A 26,298-nucleotide genomic window follows, 5' to 3' on the forward strand; every position below is an offset into this window, starting at 1 on the left:
ATTGACTGTCACAGAAAGCGGGCTCAGGTCCTTCCTCTGAAGACCGGGCTGAACATCTCTGCTCTAAAAACAGAGTGGGGAAGAACTTCAAATAAAGGCTGATTTGGAGGCACCACATGAGATCTGCTTTCAGTGTACAACTTGTTGGGTGTCAAGAACTTACTACAAGTGCAATCAGTTCACAGCTGAGGTCTGCAGTTGTGATGCTGGTTGGAAAGCTCTGGAGGTCTCCAGCCCAACTCCACAGTCCAAGCAGGACTATCATCATCACTAGACCAGGTTGGCCTTGGCGTTGCCCAGCCAAGGCATAATGACATCCCAGGATGGAGATGTGTCCACCTCACTCACGACCTGAAAGGACGAGCAATAGCCAGGGGATTAGGAGGTTGTTCTGCTCCTCAAGGCTTTGAAAATGATAGGAGAATAAAGGAGTCTGGGTGAAGAGAGGAAGAAGACTCATCAGGATGTTCTGCACTGAGAAGTTGCTGCCCAGAGCTTTTGAGGGAGAAATCCCAATGTGGGGAGCCAGGCGTCTCTACTCCCATTTCCACCTCTACCTCTGCCTCGCTGCGTGCCCAAGCACATCGATGCCTTCTGCCCCCAGGGAAGGTCCCGGGCCAGGGACGCTCCTTCAGCCCTCGCTGCAGATGACATTTTGCTCCTTCTCTCAGCAGTGCAGAAAACACTTAACCAGTTCTGCAGCTGCAGCCCAGGGACCTCAAAGAGCTTCGGGATCTTGAAATGAAATGGCTCTAACAGGAGTGAAATCACCCTGCCAGGGGAGCTGCTCAGAGCATGCCACTCCTGCAAGAAAGAGGAAAAAGAAAACAAAAGGATCTGGGAAACAAAGAGTTTGGTTTTTGATAGAGTTTGTTTTTCCTTTCCTTGAGAGGAAGAAGTCTTGGCGGGGGGAGGGGGGGAAGAGCAGTATTTTTCTTTCTGAAAACTGAATTTTATTTTGTTCAAGGGAAGGAGAGAGCATTGGAAAAAAAAAATCAGTGAGGGAAAAAAAACCAAAACAAAACAAACCCCAAAAAACCCAGAACATTTCCACACAAATAATTGTCAAACAGGAGAATTTTTCTGCAGAAGAGAAAAACTGAACAGGAGTCCTCCAGGTCCCATTTGACAGCAGCCGGTCCAAGGGATCCATCGAGCAGAGGAACACGATCTGCTTCTTTTGGGTTTTCCTTTTTTCTTTTTTCTTTTTTTTTGGTTTTTTTTTGAAGCTACAGATGTTTATTTTGTTGTGGCTCCCACCCAAAGCTGCAAAGCCCCGTAAGTTTAACCTGCTCCGTGCTGCCTTTGTAGCCTCAGGACTCGTGCGGGAGATCCATCCATCATCTTCTTGGCATGGGCATCGTGGTCATGAACAGCTTCAGCCTGGTGGGGAAAGGGAGGTTTGGAGAGGGGCTGCTGCCCCGACGTGAGCTGCTGGAGCTGGGAAAGTCAGGGCAGACCTTCCTCCCACCGAGGGAAGGGACGTTCATGAAATGGGGGAGCTGGCTCCATCCTTCCCGACACGGAGGAGCCTCCGATATCTGGGGGTGCTGCCTGGGGGCTGCTGCGTTTCTCCTGGCTGTTTGGGGACAAAGACTGGAATTGCTGCTGTGGCCCCACTTGTATCCTCAGGCTGCCCAGGGAAGTGGTGGAGTCACCATCCCTGGAGGTATTTAAAAGACAAGTAGATGTGGTGCTGAGGGATATTGTTTAGTGGTTGACTTGGTAGTGTTAGGTTAATGGTTGGACTCGATGATCTTAAAGGTCCTTTCCAACCTAAATGATTCTGTGATTCTGTATTTTGCCGGATATGGGGCTGACCCTGGGCCATCTGCCAGGGTTGAACGGGGAAAACCACAGCCATAATTTCTCACCTGAAAGGATTCAACTGGGAGCGATGGATGCTGTGCACGCCCTCAACATGAGCCATGTGCAACGACAGCCTTCCCTGCTGTTGAACTGTGGGAGAAAGGGGGAAGGATGTAACCAGCTTCAAGAGCCCTTTGAGGGATGTAGTTTTGGGTCCAGGTGGATGTTCAAAGCCTCTTCCCCCAGGCAGAAGGAGGCCAGTCTATTGTGGCTGGGCAGGGAAGGCTTTTTAGGTGGGTAGCCCCCAACCCTGTAATACAAGGCTGGAGGTCGCCTTGTTTGAGAGTCCCTGTAGAGCACTCGCTGTATTTGACTCTGAGTTCAGTGTCCAGCTCCCAAATGGTTTCTGCTTCCCATCCTTGGCTCCACACAGCTCAAGGTTCCAGACTTCCTCCAAATGGGCGAGCTGGACCTCATGCTTTCAGCCAAACTTTCCAGGTTCCCTCCACCTGGACAGCCCTTTCATGAGGTTCCTGTTGATTCTGGCTGGCTGGTGAGGGAGGAGAAAATACCTCCTGGAGTTCCGTCACCTCTGCTTCTGGAGCACAGAAAGAAAATTTCTTGCAAGTTGTGTTGATAACAATGATCTTGTTTAATTTAAACAACAATTAAGAACCCATCATCAGACCCATGGTTCTCCTGCCAGAGTCTGTCACGGATGCCCCCTCCCTGGCAGTGTTCAAGGCCAGGTTGGATGGGGCTTTGAGCAACCTGGTCTAGTGGAAGGTGTCCCTGCTCGTGGCAGGGGAGTTGGAACTAGATGATATTTAAGGTCCCTTCCAACCCAAACCAGTCTGTGATTCTGTGATTCTATGGTGGGGAACGGGGACCACCACCCGGAGGCACCACAGGTGACTGGGTCTGGGTGCACAGTCCAACCATGGCTGCCCAAAAAGGGCAGCGCAGACATGGGTAAAAGCCCCCAAAGAGATGAGACCAAGTCTTGGTGGTTCTGTCCCACAGGGACAGGGAAATACAATGGCCTGGATGCAGCTGGCTGTGCAGGAGCCCCTGTGTGACAGGGTGCTGGCTGCAAACCCAGGGATCTCTGTTGGCTCTCAGAGGTGGTGGAGGGGCTTTGGTGGAGGCGAGCTTGGTGGGTAGAGAGGTTTATGTCTCAGAGACTGGAGACCTGGGGTAGAAATGGAAGCTCAGGGTTCAAAAGTTTATGACTTGTCTGACAGTGCCAGGAGCACAGATTATCCCGGAGTTTCCAGCATTCTCCAAAGCCTCTTCCATCATGATTTATTCATTTGTGGGAAGCGCTAAGACATAACACAACTCCCAAAGAGAGAACGAGCACAGCCTTAACCAGCAGCAATGCCAGGAAACTGCCTGTCTCCTGCAAGATCTGCCGAGCCTGGGGGATGCTGCAGCTCCTCTCCGTGCAGCCATGGGCTCCTTTGCTCGGGCAGCCTCACCAAATCCCACTGGTGGGAAGGGTTCGTGCCCTGATGAAGCTCCTGGATCAGCTCTGGTTATTGCAAGAGCCGTCCCTGGGATGGAAAGGGTTTGCTATATGTGTGGCTCTTCCCAAGTCACATGCCGTGCATCCTGCTGCTGGGCGTCTCTTCTAGCGATGTATAAAACCAGCCTGTTTCTTGGAAGTCTTTGCTTCTGAAGTCAAAGGGCAAAATTAAGAGCTTGAGTCTCGGCAGGAATCCATTTGGGTATAATTTACACCTTCCCCATGCACCCCAGCAGCGCATTTTGCCGCGGTTTAAATGCACACGTAACCTATATTTGATTATTGTTTGCATTATTGCTGTTTTACTGCTCTCGCTGCTGTTAGCCCACCGCTGACGACTCTGTGTTTGTGAGGCGGCAACCGGCGACTCCTTTGATAGGCAGACACCCCGCCAACAGAAAATTCGCTTGAGCAAATAAGTCTAAATTAGTGGCAGCTTCGTGTATCTTTATTTCCCTCATTGCACTCCCTTCATGACTGCAAATAATCCAATGTAAGTGGTGAGGCTGGCTGGCCCCCCATGAGAAGCCTGACTGCTCTCCTGCCACAGTGCTGGCAGCCAGGGATGGAGGAGAGGGAGCTCTGGACCATCCTGTATCACCAGGGCTCTGCTCTGAAAGATGCGAGGGTTCCGATGGCAAAGGAGGGAGGGCAGGATCCAAGTCCAGCTTCTGGGGTGATGGGCATCATCCCATTTGTCCAAACGGGCTGAAACCAGCCAGAAAATGTCAAAGTTAAGGGAAGACAGATGGACAGATGGACCATTTAATGCTCGCTTCCTCGTCTGCAATAACCAGGAGAGAAAATGACTTTCCATTTCACCTGTGTGGAAACATGTTGATGGGCTACAGCAGGATCGAATCCCTCCATAACATTTTGTTGTTGTTGTTGTTTCATATCTGCACGGTTTTATCAGGGACTTTGGGGTTGAGATGGGTCAGAGTTGGCACAGAAAGAAAACGTGACTTTTCCGGGTGTTAGCCTGACCCTCTTGTGCGCTTTGGTGAGATTTAGGATATCAATCAGCCTCTTCTCCCAGGCAACTACCGATACGACAAGAGGACACAGCCTCAAGCTTCGCCAGGGGAGGTTCAGGTTGGACATTAGGAAGAATTTCTTCTCAGCAAGGGTCATTAGCCATTGGAAGGGGCTGCCCAGTGAGGTGGTGGAGTCACCATGTCTGGATGTGTTTAAGAAAAGACTGGACATGGCACTTAGTGCCATGGTCTAGTTGCCATGGTGGTGTCTGGGCAATGGTTGGACTCAATGATCCCAGAGGGCTCTTCCAACCTGGTTGATTCTGTGATTCTGTGATTCTGTGATTCTGTAATTAACCCAAACCACCTCGAAAAGAAAAGCTGAGGCTGTTTCAAAGTTCCTGGGCTAGACTTGTGCTCTCTGACCACATTCTGCATGGTGGATGGGCTCTTGGTTCAGCCACACAGCTGGGAAGTATCCCCATCGGGATGGGAAAGTTGAGGAGAGGGGTCCTGTGCTGGGAAGACCCCAAAATAACTATTTGAGTGAAAACAAGCTGTTGGTTCCCAAAATCTCCATCTGAAAAAAAGCCAAGCTGTCAGACCCCAAACTCCCTATTTGAGCAAAAACAAGCCATCAGACCCCAAATTCCTCATTTGAGCAGGACTGAGCTTTCAGACTCCAAAATCCCCATTTGAGCAAAAACAAGCCACCAGACTCCAAAATCCTTTATTTGAGCAAAACCAAGTCATCAGACCCCAAAGTCCCCATTCGAGGATGCGGGGCTCATCTCTGCCCCGATGAGAAGAAAGAGTTAAGATCCCGCGGGCGCACGGGCTGTCGGTGGCCAATCAGGCTGAGCCCAGCGCGGCCCTTGGCCCCAGCCCAGCAGCAGGTTGCTCTCCGCAGGTATTATTTCAGGGTTTTTTCCCGGAGTACTAAGCAAGGAGATGATGAACGTGGAGACCCATGGAGGACGGGGAGCTGGAGGATGCACCCCTGGGCTGCCCAGGTAAATCCCGGTGGGTGCTGGCTTTTGGGAGGGTCTTTCCTCTCCTTCCCCCTCTCACTGGTTGTCTTTGTTCGAGCGCAGGAAGGGGCCAGGCACAGGAATGAAGGGTTTTCGGTGGATTAGCACGGTGTGGAGCTGGTGGGACCCACTGCAGGTGCTTTGTCGGGGTCATAGCAGAGACGGGGTGCACGGAGGTGGGTTGCTCAGGGTGGGGAGAGCTGCTATTTCCCCCCCCCCCATAAACTCACCCCGGATCCAGCTGGCATCCACCAGCACCAGGACCTTGCACCCCAATGGGTTTTAGGGCACCACCCGGGTTAGTGGTGCTAACCCTGGCAGTGGGGACAAGCCACCACCGGGACAAGCCACCACGGGGGCTTTCTCTGAGCGCGGAGTCTGGGGAGGAGCAAGCATGTCCCAGGCTGGCTCCACGCCCTTGAAATTCCTCAGGGCGAGTTAATGATAAATCGTGGCTGGGTCGGCGGCGTGGGCGGCGGGTGGGAGCCGGTGGCAGGTCCCCTCGTTGTCCTTCCTGCTGGGACGGAGGTTTGGGCAAGGTCTGGGGACGGCAGAGCCAGGAAAGGGCTGTGGGGATGGTGGCACCTTTCCGGAGGTGATGGCTCACCACAAAGGGCAGGATCAGGCCTCCCCTGGCAACACACAGGCCAGGGCAGGGGTCTAAATCGTACGTGGGGGGGGTCTGGTGACAAGGGGGGTCCTCCTGCTCCCACCATGAGGTGTTTGGGGCAAAGGAGCATGTCTACAGCAGGGGATCACACTGGGATGCCCCAAGATATGGGATATAGGGCCAGATGAGGATGCTCAGGCAGGTGCTGCAGTGCCAGGCAAGGTATGTGGCTCCTCACTCGGGGACTTCCAGGGGACAGCAGGCACCATGCCAGCACTCTGCGACGGGGCCAGGAGCTCCCCCATATCCCCCCGCTGCAATAATCCACATCAGGCAGCACCACAGGCTCAACCGGCAGCAGCTCATCTCCAGCCACCTTGCTGAGGAGGGGGCCCCTTAATAAGGGGAAACTGAGGCACAGAGGGCTGGGATGACTTCAAGTGGTCCAGCCTGTGGCATGGAGCATCCCAGACCCCCAGCCCCGCAGCCAGCGCTGGGGCTGCTCCATCAAACTGTCCATTCCCCATGTCCATGAATTCAGGGAGTTTTCCTTGTGCCACCAAAGCTGGCGTCTTCCAGGCAGCAGTTGTCACCGTCACTGCACCGGGGACAATGACCAGCCCACAGCCACGCTGAGCATCTCCTGGGGGCAGCCACAACGGTAGGCGGGCACGGAGGAGACCATGTCCAAACCCTTCCTGACGGACATGTGGGATTTGGGTTGGCGGTCTGGGCTGAGCTTGAAAGCGTCCTGTCCCGCTGGCACTCTCCACTCCTTGGGACGACGGGGACAGACATGCCATGTAATGGAAAATCCCTCTGTCTGCCCCTGGGTGCATCCTGGAGGATGCCAGCCTGGATCCAGAGGTCTGACAGTAGCCCAGGAAAGGGGGAAAAATGCCCCTGATGATGAGGACTGTGCCAGTGATGCGGCCCCATTGCCCTGGCCAGGGCAACGCCTGTGGACAGCCCCGGGGTGGCTTGCCAAAACCTCCATCCTCCATGGCAGGATAATTCAATGGTGGAAGGGACCTCGGGGGTCTCCAAGTCACCTTCCCACTCAAGACAGGCTCAGCTACGAAGCCAGATCCTGCGTGGTCCATGCAGGGCTTGAAAACCTCCAAGGATGGAGAGTGGAAAACCTCCCTGGGACCTCATACAAATCACAGAGCAGCACTTTACATCCCCACGTCACCTGCTGAGGTTTCTCTGGGGCTTTGCCAACCTCATCACAGCCTCCAGAGCAACTTTGATTTCTTTTCTTATTGGAGTAGCTCAAGACTGGTGCAGCCTGCCAGGTGCTTGGCCTTTTATTCCACACCTTTGTCTGCTCTTTTGGATCCAGAAAATCCTGTGGATTAAAACTGGGAACACCCTGAGATGAGCTGTGGTGGGACTGGGCCTGGGACAGGCGGAGCAGCTTGTTCTGGATGAGCAATAGTAATGCCCAGATTGATTCATTGATTTTTTGCTGTCAATAAGGGGTTTCCAGGTACCCGCCATGTGCTCCGTGGTGGAGGTTTCGGCCATGCTTTCCCGTGATTCCCTCTCTTCCCACTTCCTGGGGGACAAGGATGGGGTGGCGGTGGAGCGTGTCCCTTAAACAGAGCGACCAACCGAGGAGGAAAACTGATAGCAAACCGGGAGGATTGGCCGGGGGAAGGTGGAGCAGGCTGCACTATTCAGGCTTTGTTGGGGGAGAACAATGGGGCCTTTATTGAGGAAGGGAGGTGGCGGCTTGGCAGGCTGGCGGGGACAATTTGGTACACAGAGTGTCCCTTGGCCAGCTGGGGGACAGGGCAGTGGGATGTGGGATGGGACAGTTTGGTACCCGGTGTTCCCTAGCCAGCTGTGGGGGCAGAAAACTGGGACATGGGATGGGACAGGTTGGTAGCCAATGTGTCCCTTGGTCAGCTGGCGGGACAGGGAAATGGGATGTGGGACATGGGATGGGACAGGTTGGTACCCAGTGTGTCCCTTGGTCAGCTGGGGGGATGGGGAAATGGGACATGGGATGTAGGATGGGACAGGTTGGTACCCAATGTGTCCCTTGGTCAGCTGGGGGGACAGGGAAATGGGACATGGGATGTAGGATGGGACAGACTGGTACTCAGCATGTCCCTTGGTCAGCTGGGGGGACAGGGAAATGGGACATGGGATGTAGGATGGGGCAGACTGGTACTCAGCATGTCCCTTGGCCAGCTGGAGGGATGGGGAACTGGGATGGGACAGGTTGGTACCCAGCATGTCCCTTGGCCAGCTGCGGGGACAGGGAAACTGCGGCATGGGAGATGGGACAGGGGATGGGCCAGTTTAGTACCCAACACACCTTCAGGTGGCGGGACTCGTCCCAAAGTGTCACTGCGAGCCCCACATATGCTGACCACATCAGGGCAGAGCTGACAGGGCTCTCCCCGCTGCCTGCATATGGGGTCCCAGTCCATGGCCACCCCTCCCAAATCCCTCGGCAACGGGAACCACAGCGGGTGGTTTAGGAGAGCGTGTTGGGCTGGTTCTGGGGACCCCGGGGAGCTGAGAGCAAGGAGCACCCCACACTGGGGACATCCCAGACCAAGTGCTGCCACCCACTCGGGACCTCAGCAGAGGGACCTTGGGGATGGAGGAAGCCATCACCCCACAGGCTCTCCTTGGCAGCACAACGAGGGCGCTCCCGAAGAGCCGCCTGGGTCTTTTCATCTCGTCTCTTTTGTTTCAGGCTCATTATGTAAATAGCTGATGCGCCCCCATAATGAGAAAGTAGTTTCCCAGAATACAAAAGGCTGTAATTATCTCATTAGCAGTTGGAAAGGAAAAGGAAATGTTTCTAAGCCGCTTGCTTTTATTTCCCAGAGCAGCCCAAGAGAGGCAGCCCCCGAAACGGGGACCTCCCTGCCCCACATCCTGCCACCCCTGCCCCATGCTGCCACATTTGCAGGAGAGAAAAGCAAACCGTGGTCCTCATGTCTCAGAAACAGCCACGTACTGGGGGGCTGACAGCTTTTAACTGGGCCCAGTTATCCAGAGGACGCTGCGGGTCCATGTGCAGACCCCCCAGCGCTCTCAGATGCTGGGACAGGAGGTGTCGTTGGGAAGCAGGGGGTCATAGAGGGACAGGAGGGTCCCCATCTTCCCAAGTCAGATGTTCCTCAGCAGGACTCACAAGCTGGGATCGTAGCACAGAGCTTCAGGATGGATATCCGCGGTCGCATGCCTGCAGCAGAATGCGATAGGAAATAGCCTTAGGACACATGGAGGTTGCTACCAGATGAAGGCATCTAGGATGGCTTTGGTGTTGCTTTGCTGTCTGAATTCACGCCTTCCTTGCTTGTAGCTAAACACCAGTCCTCGAGGGGCAGAGCTACAAAGGTCTCTGCAAAGCACCCCGGGCTGTGGTCAGGAGCTGGTCCTTGCTGAGGTCTCCAAAACCACTTTCTGGTGGTGTTTGCTCCTGCCCACACTCTCTGTTCCTCTACCCTGATCATGGCCCGTTGGTCCTGGCTGAGTCCTCCGTGAACTGCCTGGAAGCTGGTTTGGGTTGACTTTCTGCCAGATTTGTGAGCTGGATCGAGCCATGGAGAGAGCCGACGAGCAGCAGATCCAGATGGGATCCCTCCTACAGAAGGGACTCGATGGAAAGCTGGTTACGGGCCACGATTCCTGCAGTTCCCCAGGGGATTTGCCTGGCTCCAAGGGAAAAACTGCAGGGCTTTCTCAAACCACAGGGTCTTGGGGAGAGAAAACAACTTTCCACTCATTTTTGCATGCAAAGCCAGCACCAGAGCTTAAGTATCACGTAGCTTCTCATCACCACCTCCCTGCAAGCCCTGGGACTTCTCCAGCCTGGATGTGTCTTACAGCAATGATTTGCAGCCACTTGGTCCAACAGCCCTACAGCCCTCATGCTGCAGAAGGGGCCAAGGCTCCCAGAGTAGCTCAGCTGAGCCCTAGGAGATGCTGGGCGATGTCCTGCTGGACATTGGAGCACCAAGGGCTCAGGTGCTGCTGGAGACCTTGTCCATCTCTTTGTAGCCCAGCAGCAAAAGCAAAGCCCAACCTTTGCAGAGAGGGATGCAAGACTGGGGGTTGGAACTAGATGATCTTTAAGGTCCCTTCCAACCCAAACCATTCAGTGATTCTAAGATGTGCAAACACGCAGCAACCCCACAGCCAAGAGGCATCTGAAGGTGGCTACAAGAACTTGGCACTCCTTGACCCTCCAACCTGCCTTCCCAAGTTTGCTTTCTGGTCCTAAACAGGGGGAAGAGCTCCCCATCGCAAAGCTCCCATTTCCTTCGGCAGGGATACACGGGAAAAGCGAGGTCTGCGTCCTAGGGGAGCAGAAGGAGTTGTTCGTCTGACATTGTCTGGCTTTTGGTCGTGGAAAAAGCTTGTGGTTGAAAAGCCCAAGATTTGCATGTTTTCGCAGACAGGTTCAAGTGCTTTCGTGACATATTTCAGTGGTGGAGGAAAACCTGGCAGCCACCAAGCCAGGATGTCGGAGTGGGGGATGAGGAGTTGGAGGAGGTGCAGAAAAGAGCCACAAGAATTACTTGAGGGCTGGAAAAAATGCCTGTGAGAGACGGGAAGAGCTCATTCTGTTCCCCTCTTCACACAGAGGCAACTTGAGAAGGATGTAGGAGAAAAGGAGGTGCCGACGCACTGGAGCCGGGTGGGAGGGGAGCAGTGGTGTCCCTGCCTCTTGAATCGACCCTTGTGGATGTGCTCTTGGACAGGTTTGGGATGTAAGCAGGTAACTCATGATGGCCCAGGAGGCAGAGCAGTAGCTGAATGGCCTTTTTGGAGGACATGATGTGCAAGGAGAGGCTGAGGGCTGTTTGCTCAGCCTGGAGAAGAGGGATGTGACTGCAAGTGGCATCTGAAACTAATTTGTGGGAAGAGAAAAACCTTCTCGAAGGTGCACGGTGGTGCAACTAAGGCAAGCAGCTCATTTTGCAGGGCAAGATGGGAGTGTTAAGAAGTGAGGCAGGTCCACCCGACCCTCTCCAGTACAGCAGCGGTCCTCCCCTGTGCCCATGCTTGCCATCCCCAGCCCAGGCAGGGAACAGGAGGTGGGCTCCCATCTCACCATTGCTGCTGGAGCTGTCTCATGGGAACGCAGGGTGTCCACACCAACCCAAGCAACAACCTTTGAGGTGACCCAGACTCAGACACCTCCAAGGATATATTGGCTCAGCGTGATTGCAAGTCTTGGGTTTCAGTGGTGGTTTTTCTCCAGGGCTTGTTAATGCTTCACCGGACACAGGTGGTTTTGCTCCCTACAGGGTCTATTTTCTTCTTGCTGCTAACCCATTACTGCCCTTCCCTTCCCTCTCCATATATCTTTCTGGAAGAAGCTGAAAGGACCACAACAAATTTTTTTTCACCCCTTTTACACCGTTTCTAACCAGCTCCACCACCCCAGGACGCGATGACTTTTTTCCCGTAGCCGTACCAACTCTCTGGCACTGTTGCCAACAAACCAGAGAGCCACCAGAGCCCTAAACACAGCGCAGGTGTAGGTCCTACCCCCCCCTCCAAAAAAAAAGCATGTTTTCATTGTGTGGGTAATCGCTGGCTCATTAAAACAGACTCAAACAAACACAAGTATTGAAGGGCACGGGCACACCTGTTACTGCAATCGGTGTAGGGGGGAATTTTTGACCTTCAGATGCCTTTGCTGCCCATCCTGCCAGGCCCACATGCTGGGACGGTGCGTGTGCCAAGGCACTACCTTGCTTTCAGGCTGTTTGCTGGAGCTCGCTCTGCCCGAGACTGGTGATTGATTTCCTTCTCACATGGCATGGTGCCCAGGTATGTCTCCCAAAGGCCTTTGTTACTAAGAGTGTTAACAATTAACCTACTCCGGCAGAAACGGAGCCAGACCTTCATAATCTAGGCTTAGTTAACCATTCAGCTGCTTATCTCAAAGCAATTTTTCTTCTGTTTAACTGGAAGGCATTTGCTAACTCATTTGGGTAAAGCAAGTGTGAAGGCACAGGAGTTATTTTATGGATTATTATATTTACAACAGCATCTAGGAGACCCCAGAGCTGCAGGCATGGTAGGAAACCTTGGTAAGAGGTGGCCATGAAGAGTTTACCCACCACAGCTGGGGAAAAGGAAATTTCACCCCAGATTTATTGCTGTGTCCAAGGCAGGGCTGCTGAGGGAAAGTCCAACGGGCCACCACGGTTGGATGGGACAGGGAGGTCATGCAACACGAAGGTGGTGGGGAGCTGCACTGTTGAGTGAAGTCCTGGTGCCCCCAGCCAGAGAGAAGGCTGTACCGATGAGACACAGCACCTCCGTGGAGATGCCTACCAGGAAGGCTGCTTTGAATTGATCCAGGCAGAGAAAGAAACCCTCCTCAGCTTTTAGTAACACAGGAATGCTGGGAAATGGGAAATTAGCTCTGTTTGTTCTGGTAGCGTTCCCTTCTCCTCCTTTGTGCCTGCAGAAAGTCCCTTCGCTTGGGTTCCTGCTGCAACCACAGGGCTCTGGGGAACTGCAGCGAGGGCAGAGGTGGGCAAGGGCTGAGTGTGGGCTCTCGGAGGTGGCGGCTGCTGTGATGGACGGACGGACAAACATCACTTAGGAGCGATTTGGGTACAGCTAGTCCTCCTCGGGAGGTGGGGTGGACCCGGTGCCTTCTTGAGAGCCTGGTGAGGATGAAGAGCGAGGTGGTCCTGGTGCCTCCTCACCACTGCAGATGGGATGTAACATCTGGAAAGAGAAAACATCTGGAACAGGCAGTAGCTGGCAGGTTGCTTAAAACTCCTCCTTTGGTTTTGTGCCTGTCTGGAGCCTCTCCACACCATCACGGGGCAGGGGAAGCCGCTTCCACCCCTCTGCCATGGCTCAGGGGTCTCTTCCAAGCCCAGCCATGCTCATACGTGACTTCTCTTTCCTTCTACAGGATGGACTTGGGAGTGAAACACTGGGAAACATGATCTAGTTCAGCTTGTGTTCATGGACTGCCAGGCTCAGCATCTTTGTTTCTCTCACTGGGAATCACCCATAAATCCAATTTTAGTTCGTCTTCCCATGGGAGGGAGGCGGTTATGAGATTTAAGGGGGAGAAATGTCCTGGGGAAGTTTTTAATCATGCATTCCTCCAAACCTGGAAGGAGAAAAAAAGACCCTCCAGCTCTGCACTGGAGCCTGACAGCGTTAGTCCTTACCTCACCCTGCTCAGAACTCGATTTCACAGTTCACCTGAGGAATGACCTGGGTAAAATCTGACTGGGAACTGGAGCTGGCCAGAGGACACAAAAGTCAGAGCCGTTCTCGAAAAAATGGCCCTTTTTGGCAAACAAAGCTGTGCTGTCAGGGATCTGTTGGCATTTCTGGAATCTCCTTAATAACACATTTGTAACGCTTGTCCATATGCTCTGTTTATCAGATCCTGGGTTTACAGTAAACATAAGCTAATAACCGTTTTTTTTCCGAATATTTTCTTGGATGATTCCCAGTTAAAAGGAAAAAAAAAAATAAAACATAGAAAAAGGTCCATTTTCAGAGCCTGGCGCCGTGGTGCAGCTTTGATCCCTCATCCCGAGAAGGCAGCTGAAGACCCCCCTGCTTTTGGGTTGCTGGCACCAAGCGAGAACGCTGGCTCAACACCCCAGTGGGCTTCAGACATGGCCTTAAGGAGAAGCCTGTTTTTATGGAACCCACTGCTGGGGAGCCAGGAGGTCCCCAAGGGCAGAGAAAGGCTGTGAACCTCTGCCGATGAAGACCAATGATGGAGATGCCCCAAGGCTGAGCGGGCCCTCAGAGGGTCCTGAGGGCATTGCCACATCTCTGCCCGGGCTGTGGCTCTCACCGAGCTAAGGTCACTTGCCTTCCCTGCTTATTGTTGTTGTGTTGGCTTTTTTTTTTTTTCTTTGGAAGGATCAAACTTTCCGGTGACCTCACCCTGCCCTCAGAAAGTCAATGTAAATGCAAATGTCACTGTGGAATTTACCCAGCGAGGAAAAGGTAACCTGGATTTCTTCTCCGCTGGCAGACTGTGCGGAGGGAACACAGCCACTGCCTTTCCCTTGCCTGGAGCTGAGACCTTCCAGCACATCCCTCCTGTGGCAGCTGCTGTCCCATAAAAAAAAGATGTGGCCTATAAAGATCCCAAAGTCACTGAGAGGCAGGTTATTCCTAAATTAGCAGAACAAAAGGTCTTCCTTTGACTAATAAAATCCAAATGCACCGTGGGTTGAGTGTGGCTTCAGCCGGGAAGTCTCCAGCCCTCCTCATCACTGGATGTTGAGGTGTTGGAGCGAGTCCAGAGGAGGGCGACCAAGCTGGGGAAGGGTCTGGAGGGTCTGACCTACGAGGAACGGCTGAGGGAGCTGGGGGTGTTTAGCCTGGAGAAGAGGAGGCTCAGAGGTGACCTTAGTGCAGTCTACAACTACCTGAAGGGAGGTTGTAGTGGAGTGGGAGTCGGCCTCTTCTCCCAGGCAACTAGCGATAGGACAAGAGGACACAGCCTCAAGCTTCGCCAGGGGAGGTTCAGGTTGGACATTAGGAAGCATTTCTTCTCAGCAAGGGTCATTAGCCATTGGAAGGGGCTGCCCAGGGAGGTGGTGGAGTCACCATCTCTGGATGTGTTTAAGAAAAGACTGGACATGGCCCTTATTGCCATGGTCTAGTTGCCATGGTGGTGTCAGGGCAATAGTTGGACTCGATGATCCCAGAGGGCTCTTCCAACCTGGTTGATTCTGTGATTCTGTGATTCTGTGACTCCGTAGCTCAGCCAAGTCTTCAGGTGCCCAGCAAGCACCTAGATTACTCCCTGGGCATTGTGCTCTCATCAGCTGTCTATGGGGGTGTTCTTTGGAAAGTGCCTTTAGGGCACAATGGGGTCGTGAGCCTTTGAGTCCTGCTCAGTGTGTGAGGGAGACGTGTCCAAATGTCACATGCCAGATGCATGACCAGACCTGGACACTTCTCTCTGCTGGTGGAGGTTTTGTTACTTATGACAGATGACCATTTACGTGTTTTGATTGTAGTGGGTCCCCACGCTGCACTGTGTGATATTCATTTGCTGCTCGGCCTTTAGGTCTCAACCAGTGTGTGACATGGAGGTGTCTCTGTTGGGGGACAAAGGCACAAGCTGCAGGAAGGTCATTAGCAGTGCCTAATGCTAATTAGGTGAACAAAATGTTCACCTAACACTCATTGCTTCACATTGGTGGTGGTTCAGTGGGGCAAGTCCCTTGGGGACGCTCCTTGGGTGGGGTGATGTGCAAGGGGATGGAGAAGGTTACATCACCAGGCACGTCCTCCTCTGCCTCGCAGCTACCTTGTCCCCTGTCCGTGAAGGGACACATCTGGTGTGTCTCAGACCACGGAAGCTCCTTCACACCTCAACAGGAGTTCAGCTGGGACCGTGGCTTTCACCAGAGCACCTCCTTGAACCGCTTTTTCCCTCTGTGACTACCTCCATACCCTGCTCTGCCCCCGAGGAGCTCTGCCAGCTCAGCAGTGTGCCATGTCTGTCCGCCAGCCCCACGACACTCAGGCCGTATTTCAGCCAGGGCAGTTTTCTGTGAGCAGATCAGGACACTGGAAAAAGGGAGGAGGCTACGGGCAGAAGCCTCCAGAAATGCGATTTAATAAAAGCGAAGTCGAGCAGCGCAGACCCTGCTTTAACCTTTTTAATTTTTCTTTTCCATTCCATTATTAGTGCAAATAGCAAGACCCTGTGAGGCACCACAGCAGAGCTGAGCTCTAGACCTAAGCTAGCTCTCCAGGGAAATAAACCCAGCTCTCCTGCTGTACTTGGGAAGGGCTGATTTAACATCCCTACCCCAAGAACAGGGAAAACCCCACTGAAATGGGGATTTTCTCCAGCTCCCCTACCTGCTGGCCCCGCCTGAGCCCCCTCACCACTGAACCTCTCCCCAAAGGGCACCACTTTTGTTATCCCTCTTTTATCCAGGGAGAAACCTGCACCTCCCACTGCCCCTAATCCTGTTTTAGTCCCCATGCTACCAGGATCGTTTATCCTGGGAAACCTGGAACTGAAGGCTCCTGGGAAACAAAAAAAAAGCAGCCTTCCTGGGCCATGGGGATGAAGCCAATGAACTCAGTAGGGTTGGGTGGACACTGGTCAGCTAAGTGTCTACAGCTGTCCACGTGCCGCTGACCCTGCTCCTCCAGGCTTCAGCTGTGTCCAGTCTGAAGGTATCAGAGACACCTGCACAGGCTGGCAGATATGGGGCACGGCCCCAGGGAGACCCAAGCCTTTCTGGAGCGGCACTGGGAGGACATATAGACCCCCCCCAGGTGCCTGGACACTCATGCACCAGTGACTGGGTTGAGCTGTGAGAGTCCTTCCCCAAACACAGAGACCCCAGGATTCATTGCAATCACCCAAACTTTGCAATGCATCTTCTCCCTTCCCTGTGGTGATGAGATCCTTAGCTGGGACGGGTTCAAATTCTCCATTATTCAAGGAAGCAACCAAAAAAAACTTGTTGTGGGTTTTTTATTTCCTTAAGTGAGATTTTACGTCTCTGTGGGGCTGATTGCATTACAGAGGATGGAGTTAACGCCTCAGGGGAGGGAATGGGACTCGTGTGGAATGCAGTCACTCTCTGCAAGATCTCCATCTTCTGCTCCAGCTCAGCTCAACATGGAGCAGCTTCCCCAAAGCTCCTGTTTTATGGGTGCACCCATCAGGGAAAACCCATGGCTTTCTGTAACTAAAGAAATCCCGTTGAGACAAACAAATCCACTTTTTTTCCCTAGTCCCAGTCCATGCTGGGGCATGACTGCAGAGGCTTTGTCACCCACCCTCAGGAGGGCAGTGGGGCAGTGCAGACCAGATCCATACTGCTGTGTCCCAGAGTGCAGAAACAGCTTGATTTTCAGCTGGGACTTTCAGAAGGGACTTTCAAAAGGCTTTTAGGAAGTTATAAATTGTCCCCATGTGAGACCTGTCTTAGCACCAGTAGCTCTGGACCTTGACTGCCTCAGCTGATAATAAATTCAGCACCTATGCAACCACCAGTATTTGGGGAATTTCACAGAATCACAGAATGTTAGGGATTGGAAGGGACCTCGAAAGATCATCTAGCCCCATCCCCCTGCCAGAGCAGGATTAAATTTCCCAAAAACACAGAGGTAAATAGGCCTGGGCACCTATGAAGCCAAGGCTGAAATTGCACGACTGGGTTTCGAGACGGTGATGGAGCTGAGGAAGAGCACTTAGACATTGGTGACCTTATTGCTGTCTACAACTACCTGAAGGGAGGTTGTAGTGAAGTGGGAGTTGGCCTCTTCTCCTGGGCAACTAGCAATAGGACAAGAGGACACAGCCTCAAGCTTCGCCAGGGGAGGTTCAGGTTAGACATTAGGAAGAATTTCTTCTCAGCAAGGGTCATTAGCCATTGGAAGGGGCTGCCCAGGGAGGTGGTGGAGTCACCATCTCTGGAGGTGTTTAAGAAAAGACTGGACATGGCACTTAGTGCCATGGTCTAGTTGCCATGGTGGTGTCAGGGCAACGGTTGGACTAGATGATCCCAGAGGGCTCTTCCAACCTGATTGATTCTGTGATTCTGTGTTATGAGGACTGGTCCCAGTGGGAGAGGAAATGGAATGACCAGGTCAAAGGCAACTGTTAAAACCATTATCTGCATGTTATCCACTCCCCGTGGCCTACTTTTGGCTAAACCAAGGTGCAGCCTAGGTAAGAATAAAATGGAATAGGGGAATAAAGGTTTAAAAGAAAATTTAGGATGACACCTGGACAAAAGCATCTTTTTAAAAGCTCAAGTCCATGGGACAACACTCCCAAGGAAGAGATGGAAAGTGTGTTGCTTAAGCCCTGTTGAATTACCCCTAAGGGATGCGCTGGAGGGAGCAATAGTGTATGAGCCTACAGAGGGACCAGGGCTGGAAACCCTCCAGCCCCATGGTTACACAAGCTTGTTCAACCCCGGGAAAAGTGACAGACATAATTCAAGATCGGGAACTGCAAATGGTCATGTCCAACCAATGCTGTAGAGCTGTGCCCTCTAAAACCCATGCAGCCCCCTGCCCTAGGAGAACCCAACCAACCCTTGGACTGAGAGGCTTAAGAGCAGCTCTTTTGCATAGCAGTGAGTGGGATTTGGAGGAGCACTGCACACTGCTCTTCCAAGGGGGGCTGGGGGTCACAGAGAGAAGGACAGCCTCATCGTCTGCTCCATACCATATACTGAGGCATGACAGCTCCTGTCCTTGCATCACCCAGCCCAGAGATTTGCTCATCTCTGCACGATGTTGATCTGCAAAGAGATAAATGGCATCTCTTTAACAGTCCTTTCCTTTTCCTCCTTCTCCCAGTGCCACTGACCTGTGCCTCCACCTCACCTCTGCGTTGCCATGGCCACGCTAGAGACACTGCCTGTTCTTAGTGACCCGACATACCCCAACCCAGAGAACTTCCACGGTTTTGCTCCCCGGCCACCCCAACCCACCTCCCACAGCACCATGGGGAGCGTGGGCAGCGGAGTTGCCAATGACCAAGAGTTCGCCATGAAGAGCGTGGGGACCCGGACGCAGATCAGCGGCCGGCAGACGGAGGGGTCTCGCAATGGGTACTCCATGCGGGAGATCTCCAACCGCTACTCCGGTGAGGAGAAGACATACAAGTCGGAGAAGGTCTCCAATTCTCTCTACATCAACGGCGACCTGCGCAAGAACGAGAAGGTGAAGATGGACATCTGCGGGAACGTGACCACCAACAACGAGAAGAACATGCCGCCTCCTCCCCAATACCGAGAGCCCAGTAACCCACCAAAGATATTGCCAGTCTCTGGCAAACTAGAGCAGGTGAGAATCCCCACCTCCTGGAGCACTGTGATGACCCTGGCACACCTCTCAAAACACAGACCAGGAAGCCTTGGGCAATGGTGCAATCCTGACACTCTAATTCTTACTATGTAGATGGCATCATTTTTATGTACAGATGATATAATTCTTATTACTTTCAGGGGGTTGAGCAAAGGGGAATGTTAGTTCTTGGAGGAACCCACAAGCATGATCACAAGTCTTCCACAGCTAAGTTTCCAGCTCATTTAAGCCTGTATTTAAGTCACTGGCTATTCCAACCTACCTGAGATGCTGTGCCTACCTCCCTGATTGATGGGGATTGATGGGGAGGGAGATGGAGTTGGCTCTCGTTTCAGTAGGTCCAGCATCCAAGTCCCACTCATGTTCTGTGCCATTTATAGGCAATCTCCAACAGCCCACTGCCACCAAAAGGTGTTGTTTGAAAGCAGCTATGAGCATCTGTTCAAAATCCCAGTGCTCCTTGTGAGGGACAAGTTGACAAGGCTTGACAACAACCCCTGTAAGCATTATCGCCCATCCAAGCCCAGTCCTCGTGGCTCACATCGGCTTCAGGGAGCAAACAGCTCCCAGGCCTGGAGGAGCAGAGCCCCAGAGCCAACGTGTTTCATGTAGCCTGCTGCTCTGCTCCAGCGACTGCCATAATTTCTGTCCTGGGGACGCTGCCTTGTGCAGTATTATTTCTTCTGGTGGCCTTGTCTCCTGGGTTGTTAATCCACCCACCCCTGTAGTCCATCTAAGTCCCACACGCCAGGTGCCAGGTTTTTGGTCTCCAACCTTCCCTGCTCACCAGGGTTCGTTCTGTTTCTCCTGGAAGGCATTTTCAAAACACCTTTGCCAATACAAGGCAGCTTCCTCTGGGTTAATTTTCACCTGAAGCCCAACCTGCAGTAGGGGAGGAAAATTTTGTTTCTGTAGATGCATTCACAGGGTGAGGAATGTGCAAGGTTTTAAAATCCTCTCTAAATCCTCTGCAGCTGCGATCCATTCTCCCCCCAGCATTGCTTAGGGACGCAGAAAACACAAATGGTCAAATGAAGAACAGCTTCAGCATGTTATTTACCTGGTGTCACTGCTGGGGTCACAGCTCCTACCTGTTCCTGTCTGACCATAAGCAGGACATGATGTCCACACAGGGGAGAGATCACTGCTGGCAGGAGGGATACGTGATGCTCCTGGGGCAGAACGGCTGCTAATCCAAGGGTTCAATTCACTTTTGAGCAAGAGGGAAATGCACCCTCAGCACTGGAAGTCCTTCAAAATATAATCTGACAAAATCAAAGAGTTGTTTTGATCAGGAATGGTAGGCAGGTGGCAGCCCTCCTTCTTGCAAAGAGCACTAAGGGGACCCAAGGAGTATTCTAGGGGAAAATCATGCAGATTTGGGGTGAGTCAAGATTTTTATTTTTCAGTTGGGGTGAGGGAAGACAAAGCATTGCCCTACAAGTGACCACAGGTTCCCTCATGTTAAATCCTAAATGGCCCAGGGTGTAATAAGGCCGAGAAATATGGAGCTAGCCCAAGATGTCTTAGCTCCACCAGCCCCAGCCTGTGCTGATGTATCTCTTGTGCATGTTGTTACCGAGCTTCTGCTGTGTTTGATGCGTGGTCCTTTTTCCTTTTGCAGAGCAATGAGCCCTTAGTTAGACCCTCAGCCTTTAAACCAGTAGTTCCTAAAAACTTCCATTCCATGCAGAACCTCTGCCCGCCGCAGAGCAACGGGGTGACAGAGAACAGAAAGAGCTTGAACCACGCCAACAGCAATAGCCCCTCGGCACCCAAAAGCGGGCTCGACAAGAGCAGCCTTAACAGGACTACAAACCAAGTGGGGGGCCTTTCGGATTCAGGCCGTAACTCATTAACGAGCCTGCCCACGTATGGGACAGGCTACAGCCAGCACGTGGGTCCGATGAGCGCCTCCACGAGCCACATCAACCGCATCGGTACAACCTACATGGACAAGAACATCGCAGGATACAACGGGATATCTACCTCAGACAGCGGGCGGTCTTCGAGCAAGAGTACGTCTTCGTTCAACAGACTGAACCATCTCAACGAAACAATGCCTTTCCACTCGCCTTCAACCGACGACATCATCCAAGACCTGGAAGACCGGCTGTGGGAGAAGGAGCAGGAGGTCCTCCAGATGCGAAGGAACTTGGACAAAAGTGAGGCAGCCATCTTCCAAGTGTTCGAGGAGAAGCAGAAGATCTGGGAGAGGGAAATGGAGGACCTGAGGCAAAATTATGCCAACAAATTGCAACAGGTCTCCAAAAAGGCGCAGCGGGCTCAGCAGGCCTTGCAGCTCCAAATCTTCAAGCTCCAGCAAGAGAAAAAAAAACTCCAAGATGATATGGGACAACTCCTCCAGCAACGAGAGGAGCTGGAGAAGAAATTTGTGGCTTTCAAGAAGGAACAAGCTGAGTTTCTCCCAAAGATTGAAGAGACCAAGTGGGAGGTAAGAGCCTTGTTGTAACAGACCTTGAGGGAGGTTTTCACTGAGGGCTCTGATAGCCCAAAATAATAACTTGGCTTCCCAGTCAGGTCACTCCAACGTGTGACATTTGAATCCAGTTTCAGTGAATACAGGTCTTTCCATACAGGTATTTGTGCCTACCAAAAATGGGTTTAAGTCTATTTTAATTAAATTCTTCGAACATCTGCGTTCGGGCAAACCTTGAAACCGTTTTTCAAATATTTGATTTTCTTTTTTATTTAAGATATAAAGCAAGTGAGCTAAGAATGATACCGACAGCCAAGTCTAACTCATGCTTTCCATTGTAGGACACTGTTTTCAGTTGCTAATAAGTTTATCTCTCTAAAAGGCTGAAAGGCAAATTCCTCTTTTTAGTTCTCCTTTTGAGTCTTACATATTTTTTCTACTGTTTCTATTTTTAGAACATTTTATCAAAGACTGTTTGTATAGCCAGTCCTAGCATTTTTTTCCCCAGCTTGATCATATGAAGAATTTTAATCCTTCCATGGGCTGGCTAGAAACTTTAAATTTATTAAAGAGTGCAGAGGCAAAACGTAGCTCTAGAATCAAGAAGACCCTATTCTGCTAATCCTGATGGAAAGTCAATGAAGCTGGGATTAATTAGGCTCTGAAATGTGCTATTTGCAGATGTTCAGCAGAGCTTATTAGAGGCTTTCTGTAAAATCTCTGCAAGTTACATCCCAGAAGAAGCAGGCTGCATTGCCACTGATGCCTCCTTTGGCCAGCTGGTCTGCCCTGGTCTTTTGTGTCTTCCAACAAGTTAGGTCTGGAAAGTTCCCTGATTTTGCACCAGTAAAACTGCAGATGGGGTTTTGATTATTTGCCTCACTGCTAGAGTTCTGTCTGCAACAGCTAACCCAGTGATATCGATGTAAAGGTAGGAACTCAGCTTGTGGATCAAGACACCTAAAATTTGTAGACACCTACACTTGTTGGCTTGCTCTCCAGGCTCCATGGGCTGCACTGCCAAGATCTCCACAGCACCCAAGTAGAGGCTAACATTAAGTGTTTTAATCTGTAAGTTAATTCCTGTCCAAGCCGTTCTTCATCATGCATTTCTCTGCCTTTTGGGAAGAGCTAGCCCACGGAGAGCACTTCCAGTAAACTGTGCAGGTCTTTTAGCTAGGCTGTAACTACGCCACTTTAACTACAGCTCAACCAGCGTGAAACGGTTCTGCATCTGCTGCAGACAAGTGCTGGTGTGGATGTAGGCACTCACAGAGTTAGGTCTGCATGGGGAACCACCACGGCTGTCAGCTCCAGGGAAAGCTGCTAGCAGTAGGAAGTGACTGGGTATGTCTCCCAGTTCTTCAGCTATTCGTAGTAAGCACTGGACTGTCCTGATAGCTGAGCTTCAAGGTCTTGCTCAACACCATGCACCAGGCAAGTCCTCTATAGGAGAGAAAGGTGGAGATTGGAATGAAGGCAGTGGAGAGGAGAGATTGTTTCAGGAGCATTGACCCAACAGGACCAGAGCAGCAAGGGACCTTGCAGGCACCACAAGAGGGATGAAAAGCCAAGCACTTCATGTGTGATAAGAGACAGGAGCTTCAGGAGGATGGGACACCCCGGTCTGGAGGTGGCTACTGAATCTATTTTTAATTATGCCTATCCTCTCTGATCACTGATGGTTCCTTGATGCCGCTCCCTAGCCCAGACTCCTGCCAGCATAGGTAGGGGCTGTTTCTCTCTGCATTCGTCCACAGTAGAGAGATGAGATCTGCCAGTGCAGAGCCCTGACAGCTGAGGAGTTCATGGTAAAATGAGGGTTTGGTCATTTTTATGGTTCCCTTCCATTACCCACAACTATTCATGCAACTGTCACCTTTGGTGGACTACGCAGGCGTAGAGGAGTGTCATATTGAATGGTGACACCTACGCAATGCAAATACACACTGCAGCACACTGGGCTTGCGTACCCTACCACAGGGGTGAGGCTACAGCCAGCCAGGATGAAACCTGAAGCTCCAGTGCCCAAGGACAGTGCATGGTAGTCCCATTTCAGCAAGAGTGGGTTGCAGCTCTCTCCTTGATCTTTGCCAGAGGGGCTGTCACTCTTCATGCCCTGCCCCAAAAGAACTAAATAGCTACCAGTCCCTGCGCTGTCCCCAGTGAAGTGAACCCTAAAATTCAGTCAACTGGGCTCTTCAGGAGTCTTTGGGAAGGAAAGTGTCATAGGACAAGTAAGTAATATCTACTGTCTCTTCATCCTGTCCTACACTCCCAGTGCTCAGGAGCGCCTGGGTGGTCTGTGGATCTGAGATGTTTCTGTCTCGGGCTTGTTCAAGGTTCAGATCCCATTGAGGTCAGGGGGAAAACTCCTGCTGAGAGCAGAGGGTTTGGGGTCAAGCAGCACATGCTTGCGGTTGGGTGAGTAAGATGAATGCAGGGAGGGAAGCTTCAGTGTCCACTCACCACTGGTGAGGATCACAGCACTTAGCTTAGCTGTTCGGTCAGCTCCAGCTGGGAACAGCATCAGGTCCCTGAGAGCCAGGAAGAAACACCAAATCTCCCCCACAAATGTGAGGACAACCTCTAGGTCTTTGTCATGGTCTGGGTCCTGGTGAAGACTGGAACTCAGTCCTTGAGCAGCGTCACTGGCTGTCCCCTCCATTACCTGAGCCTCCTGCCAATGCGAGGCCACACAGATGCTTCACGGGCAGTGCAGGGGACAAGCAGTGGTGGTGACTCCTCACTGCCTTTCTCCTGCCTCATGGATGCTCTCCCCGCAGGTGTGCCAGAAGGCGGGTGAGATCTCCCTGCTCAAGCAGCAGCTGAAGGACTCCCAAGCGGATGTCTCCCAGAAGCTGAACGAGATTGTGGGACTGCGGACGCAGCTCAAGGAAGGTAAGAACTTCCTACGGGAGAAGGAGGAGCAGATCCTCACCCTGAAGGACTCCTACAGCTCAAAGAGCGTCAACCTGGAGATCTGCGAGAGCGAGCTGCAGCGGAAGATGAGCGAGGTCCAGGTGCTGAGGGAAAAGCTGAACCACTGTGAGCTGGAGGTCTCTGGCCTGAAGCGGACACTTGCCAGCATGGGACCTCCAGGGCCTTTTGGTGGGGACCTTGGTGAGAAGCTGCGGGACCCGCTGGCTTGCGAGAGCGATGAAGCCAAGATGCAGCGGCAGAGCGAGGACAGCGTCAACACGCTGCGGAAGGAGGTGGAGCGGCTCCAGATGGAGCTGAAGCTGGAGCGGCAGCAGCGGGAGCAGCAGGTGATGGACTTCGAGGAGGAGCGACGCACATGGCAAGAAGAGAAGGAGAAAGTCATCAAGTACCAGAAGCAGCTGCAACTGAACTACGTGGAGATGTACCAGAAGAACCAGCTCCTGGAGCACAAGGTGAACGAGATGAACACGAAGGCCACCAGCCCCCCGCACACCGAGGAGAAAAAAACATGGACTCCCTCCAGACTAGAGCGAATAGAGTCCACCGAGATCTGAGGTGGGACCAAGACAATACAACATAATTTTTTTACTGCTGTGCATGTACTACCTACTCAAGCCAGTGATCTTCCGAAGGATAATACACTACCACAGGAGCGGTGTGAGTCTGCTCACACCAAGCTCCATCACCCTTACTCTATACTTCTGTGCTCTGTAGGTACAATAACTGTGGATGTGCGTTGGTTTTCTATCGATAATGCGACATCTCTTCTGGTTTTTCTCCTAGTACAGCTGGTGAGGGTCAATTGGCTCTTCTGTAATCTGCCGTGACTATTACTTCACTAGAGGCTGCCATCCCCTCTCCTACAATTCACCCCTCTTTGGTTGGTTGTTTTGGAGGGTTGTACTTGGTTTCTTTGGTTTTCCAAGCATTTACGTGCAGCAAAACAGTTCAAAGTGGCAGGTGGGGTTTTTTTTCAGAGGATTTTTAGCCACATTGGCTAACGGAGCAAAGCTCTCGGGATCATGAGTAAACTCACTGTTCCACATCCAGTATCCTGTCTAGACGGTGGTCTTAGTGAAGTCAGTGGGAGGTTGGCCACTGATTTCAGTGAAACCAGACATATCTCTACTAGATGACTCCCTCTTGCCAGCCAGTGGCTACCATGGTTGCAAGAGGTTAGGACATCCTTGAGGAGCAGGATGAGCCTGTCCTGGTAACATAAGCCAACAAGGAATGATCACCCAGCAGGAGCCTCTTTGGAGGCTCAGCAGAGCTTGACATATGCTGCGTTTTCATTTCATTGTGGTTTCCTTCTGCAGTTCCACTTCTCTCCTGGGTTGTGACCAACCCTGGGAGCAGAAACACCCTCCCACCTCTGCCTTGGTCCCCCTATTCTTACCATATACTCAAGCTGGCTACAGCAAGAAAAAAACTTGGAAATCCAAGCTAGTTTCCCTTCCCAAGAGTCCTTTTACTTCCCAAAGTCAATGGAATCAAGGTTTGGGGAAGCCTCCAAACCTGCGAGATGTTTATGCAAACTGAAGCTTTAGCAATTTGCCCCAACAGTGGGCAACTGTGTTACCCCATTCCCAAATGAGTGATGCTTCAGTGCACTCTCTCAGTCCAGGGTCTCCTTAAACAACGGCATCCGAGCCTCGCTCAGGAGCTGCAGTGAGCACACATCTGCATTACTGCTAGACTGCAACGGGGCGAGCGTTAGCCTTCAGCACGGCCACTTCAAACAGCGCCCATGGCGATCCCACGTGGCATCACGTACTCCAGGGACAGAGACAACACAGGCTTAGCTTAAGAAAATATTCAGCTGCTAACTCTGAGCATGAAAGCAGTCATAAGAAGGGAAAATCACAGAATCACAGAATCAACCAGGTTGGAAGAGACCTCTGGGATCATCGAGTCCAACCGTTGCCCTGACACCACCCAAATGCTTAAGATGACGCCAGCGCTTATGCCCTGGCAGAATAATAACCAAATCCTAGTCACTGAGAATGGCATCAAAAACCAGCATTCAGCTTTAAAAGGTGGGCAAAGGGGGTCTGGCTCTCCCTTTCACGGACACTTTTTTACCGTGATCCGCAGAAAAGAGTAAAAAATGTTGCAAAGTG

General features: G+C 52.1%; 1 protein-coding gene across 2 annotated transcripts in view; it reads left to right on the forward strand.

Moving 5' to 3' along the window:
- LZTS3 (leucine zipper tumor suppressor family member 3) overlaps positions 1-24,992 on the forward strand; it is a 49,225-nt gene extending 24,233 nt beyond the window's left edge. Inside the window, exons 2-4 of one of the 2 annotated variants that reach the window (XM_068403878.1) lie at positions 18,283-18,771; positions 20,417-21,247; positions 24,019-24,992. In XM_068403878.1, coding sequence (XP_068259979.1) covers positions 18,322-18,771; positions 20,417-21,247; positions 24,019-24,729 — 1,992 coding nt within the window. In that variant the 5' untranslated portion in view covers positions 18,283-18,321 and the 3' untranslated portion in view covers positions 24,730-24,992. Of the gene's footprint in view, positions 1-18,282; positions 18,772-20,416; positions 21,248-24,018 lie in introns of those variants that run through there. The other variant, XM_068403879.1, reaches the window with a different exon arrangement.
- Positions 24,993-26,298: the final 1,306 nt, after the last annotated feature.

Source organism: Nyctibius grandis, chromosome 6, assembly GCF_013368605.1.
Source record: "Nyctibius grandis isolate bNycGra1 chromosome 6, bNycGra1.pri, whole genome shotgun sequence".
Lineage (NCBI taxonomy): Eukaryota > Metazoa > Chordata > Aves > Nyctibiiformes > Nyctibiidae > Nyctibius > Nyctibius grandis.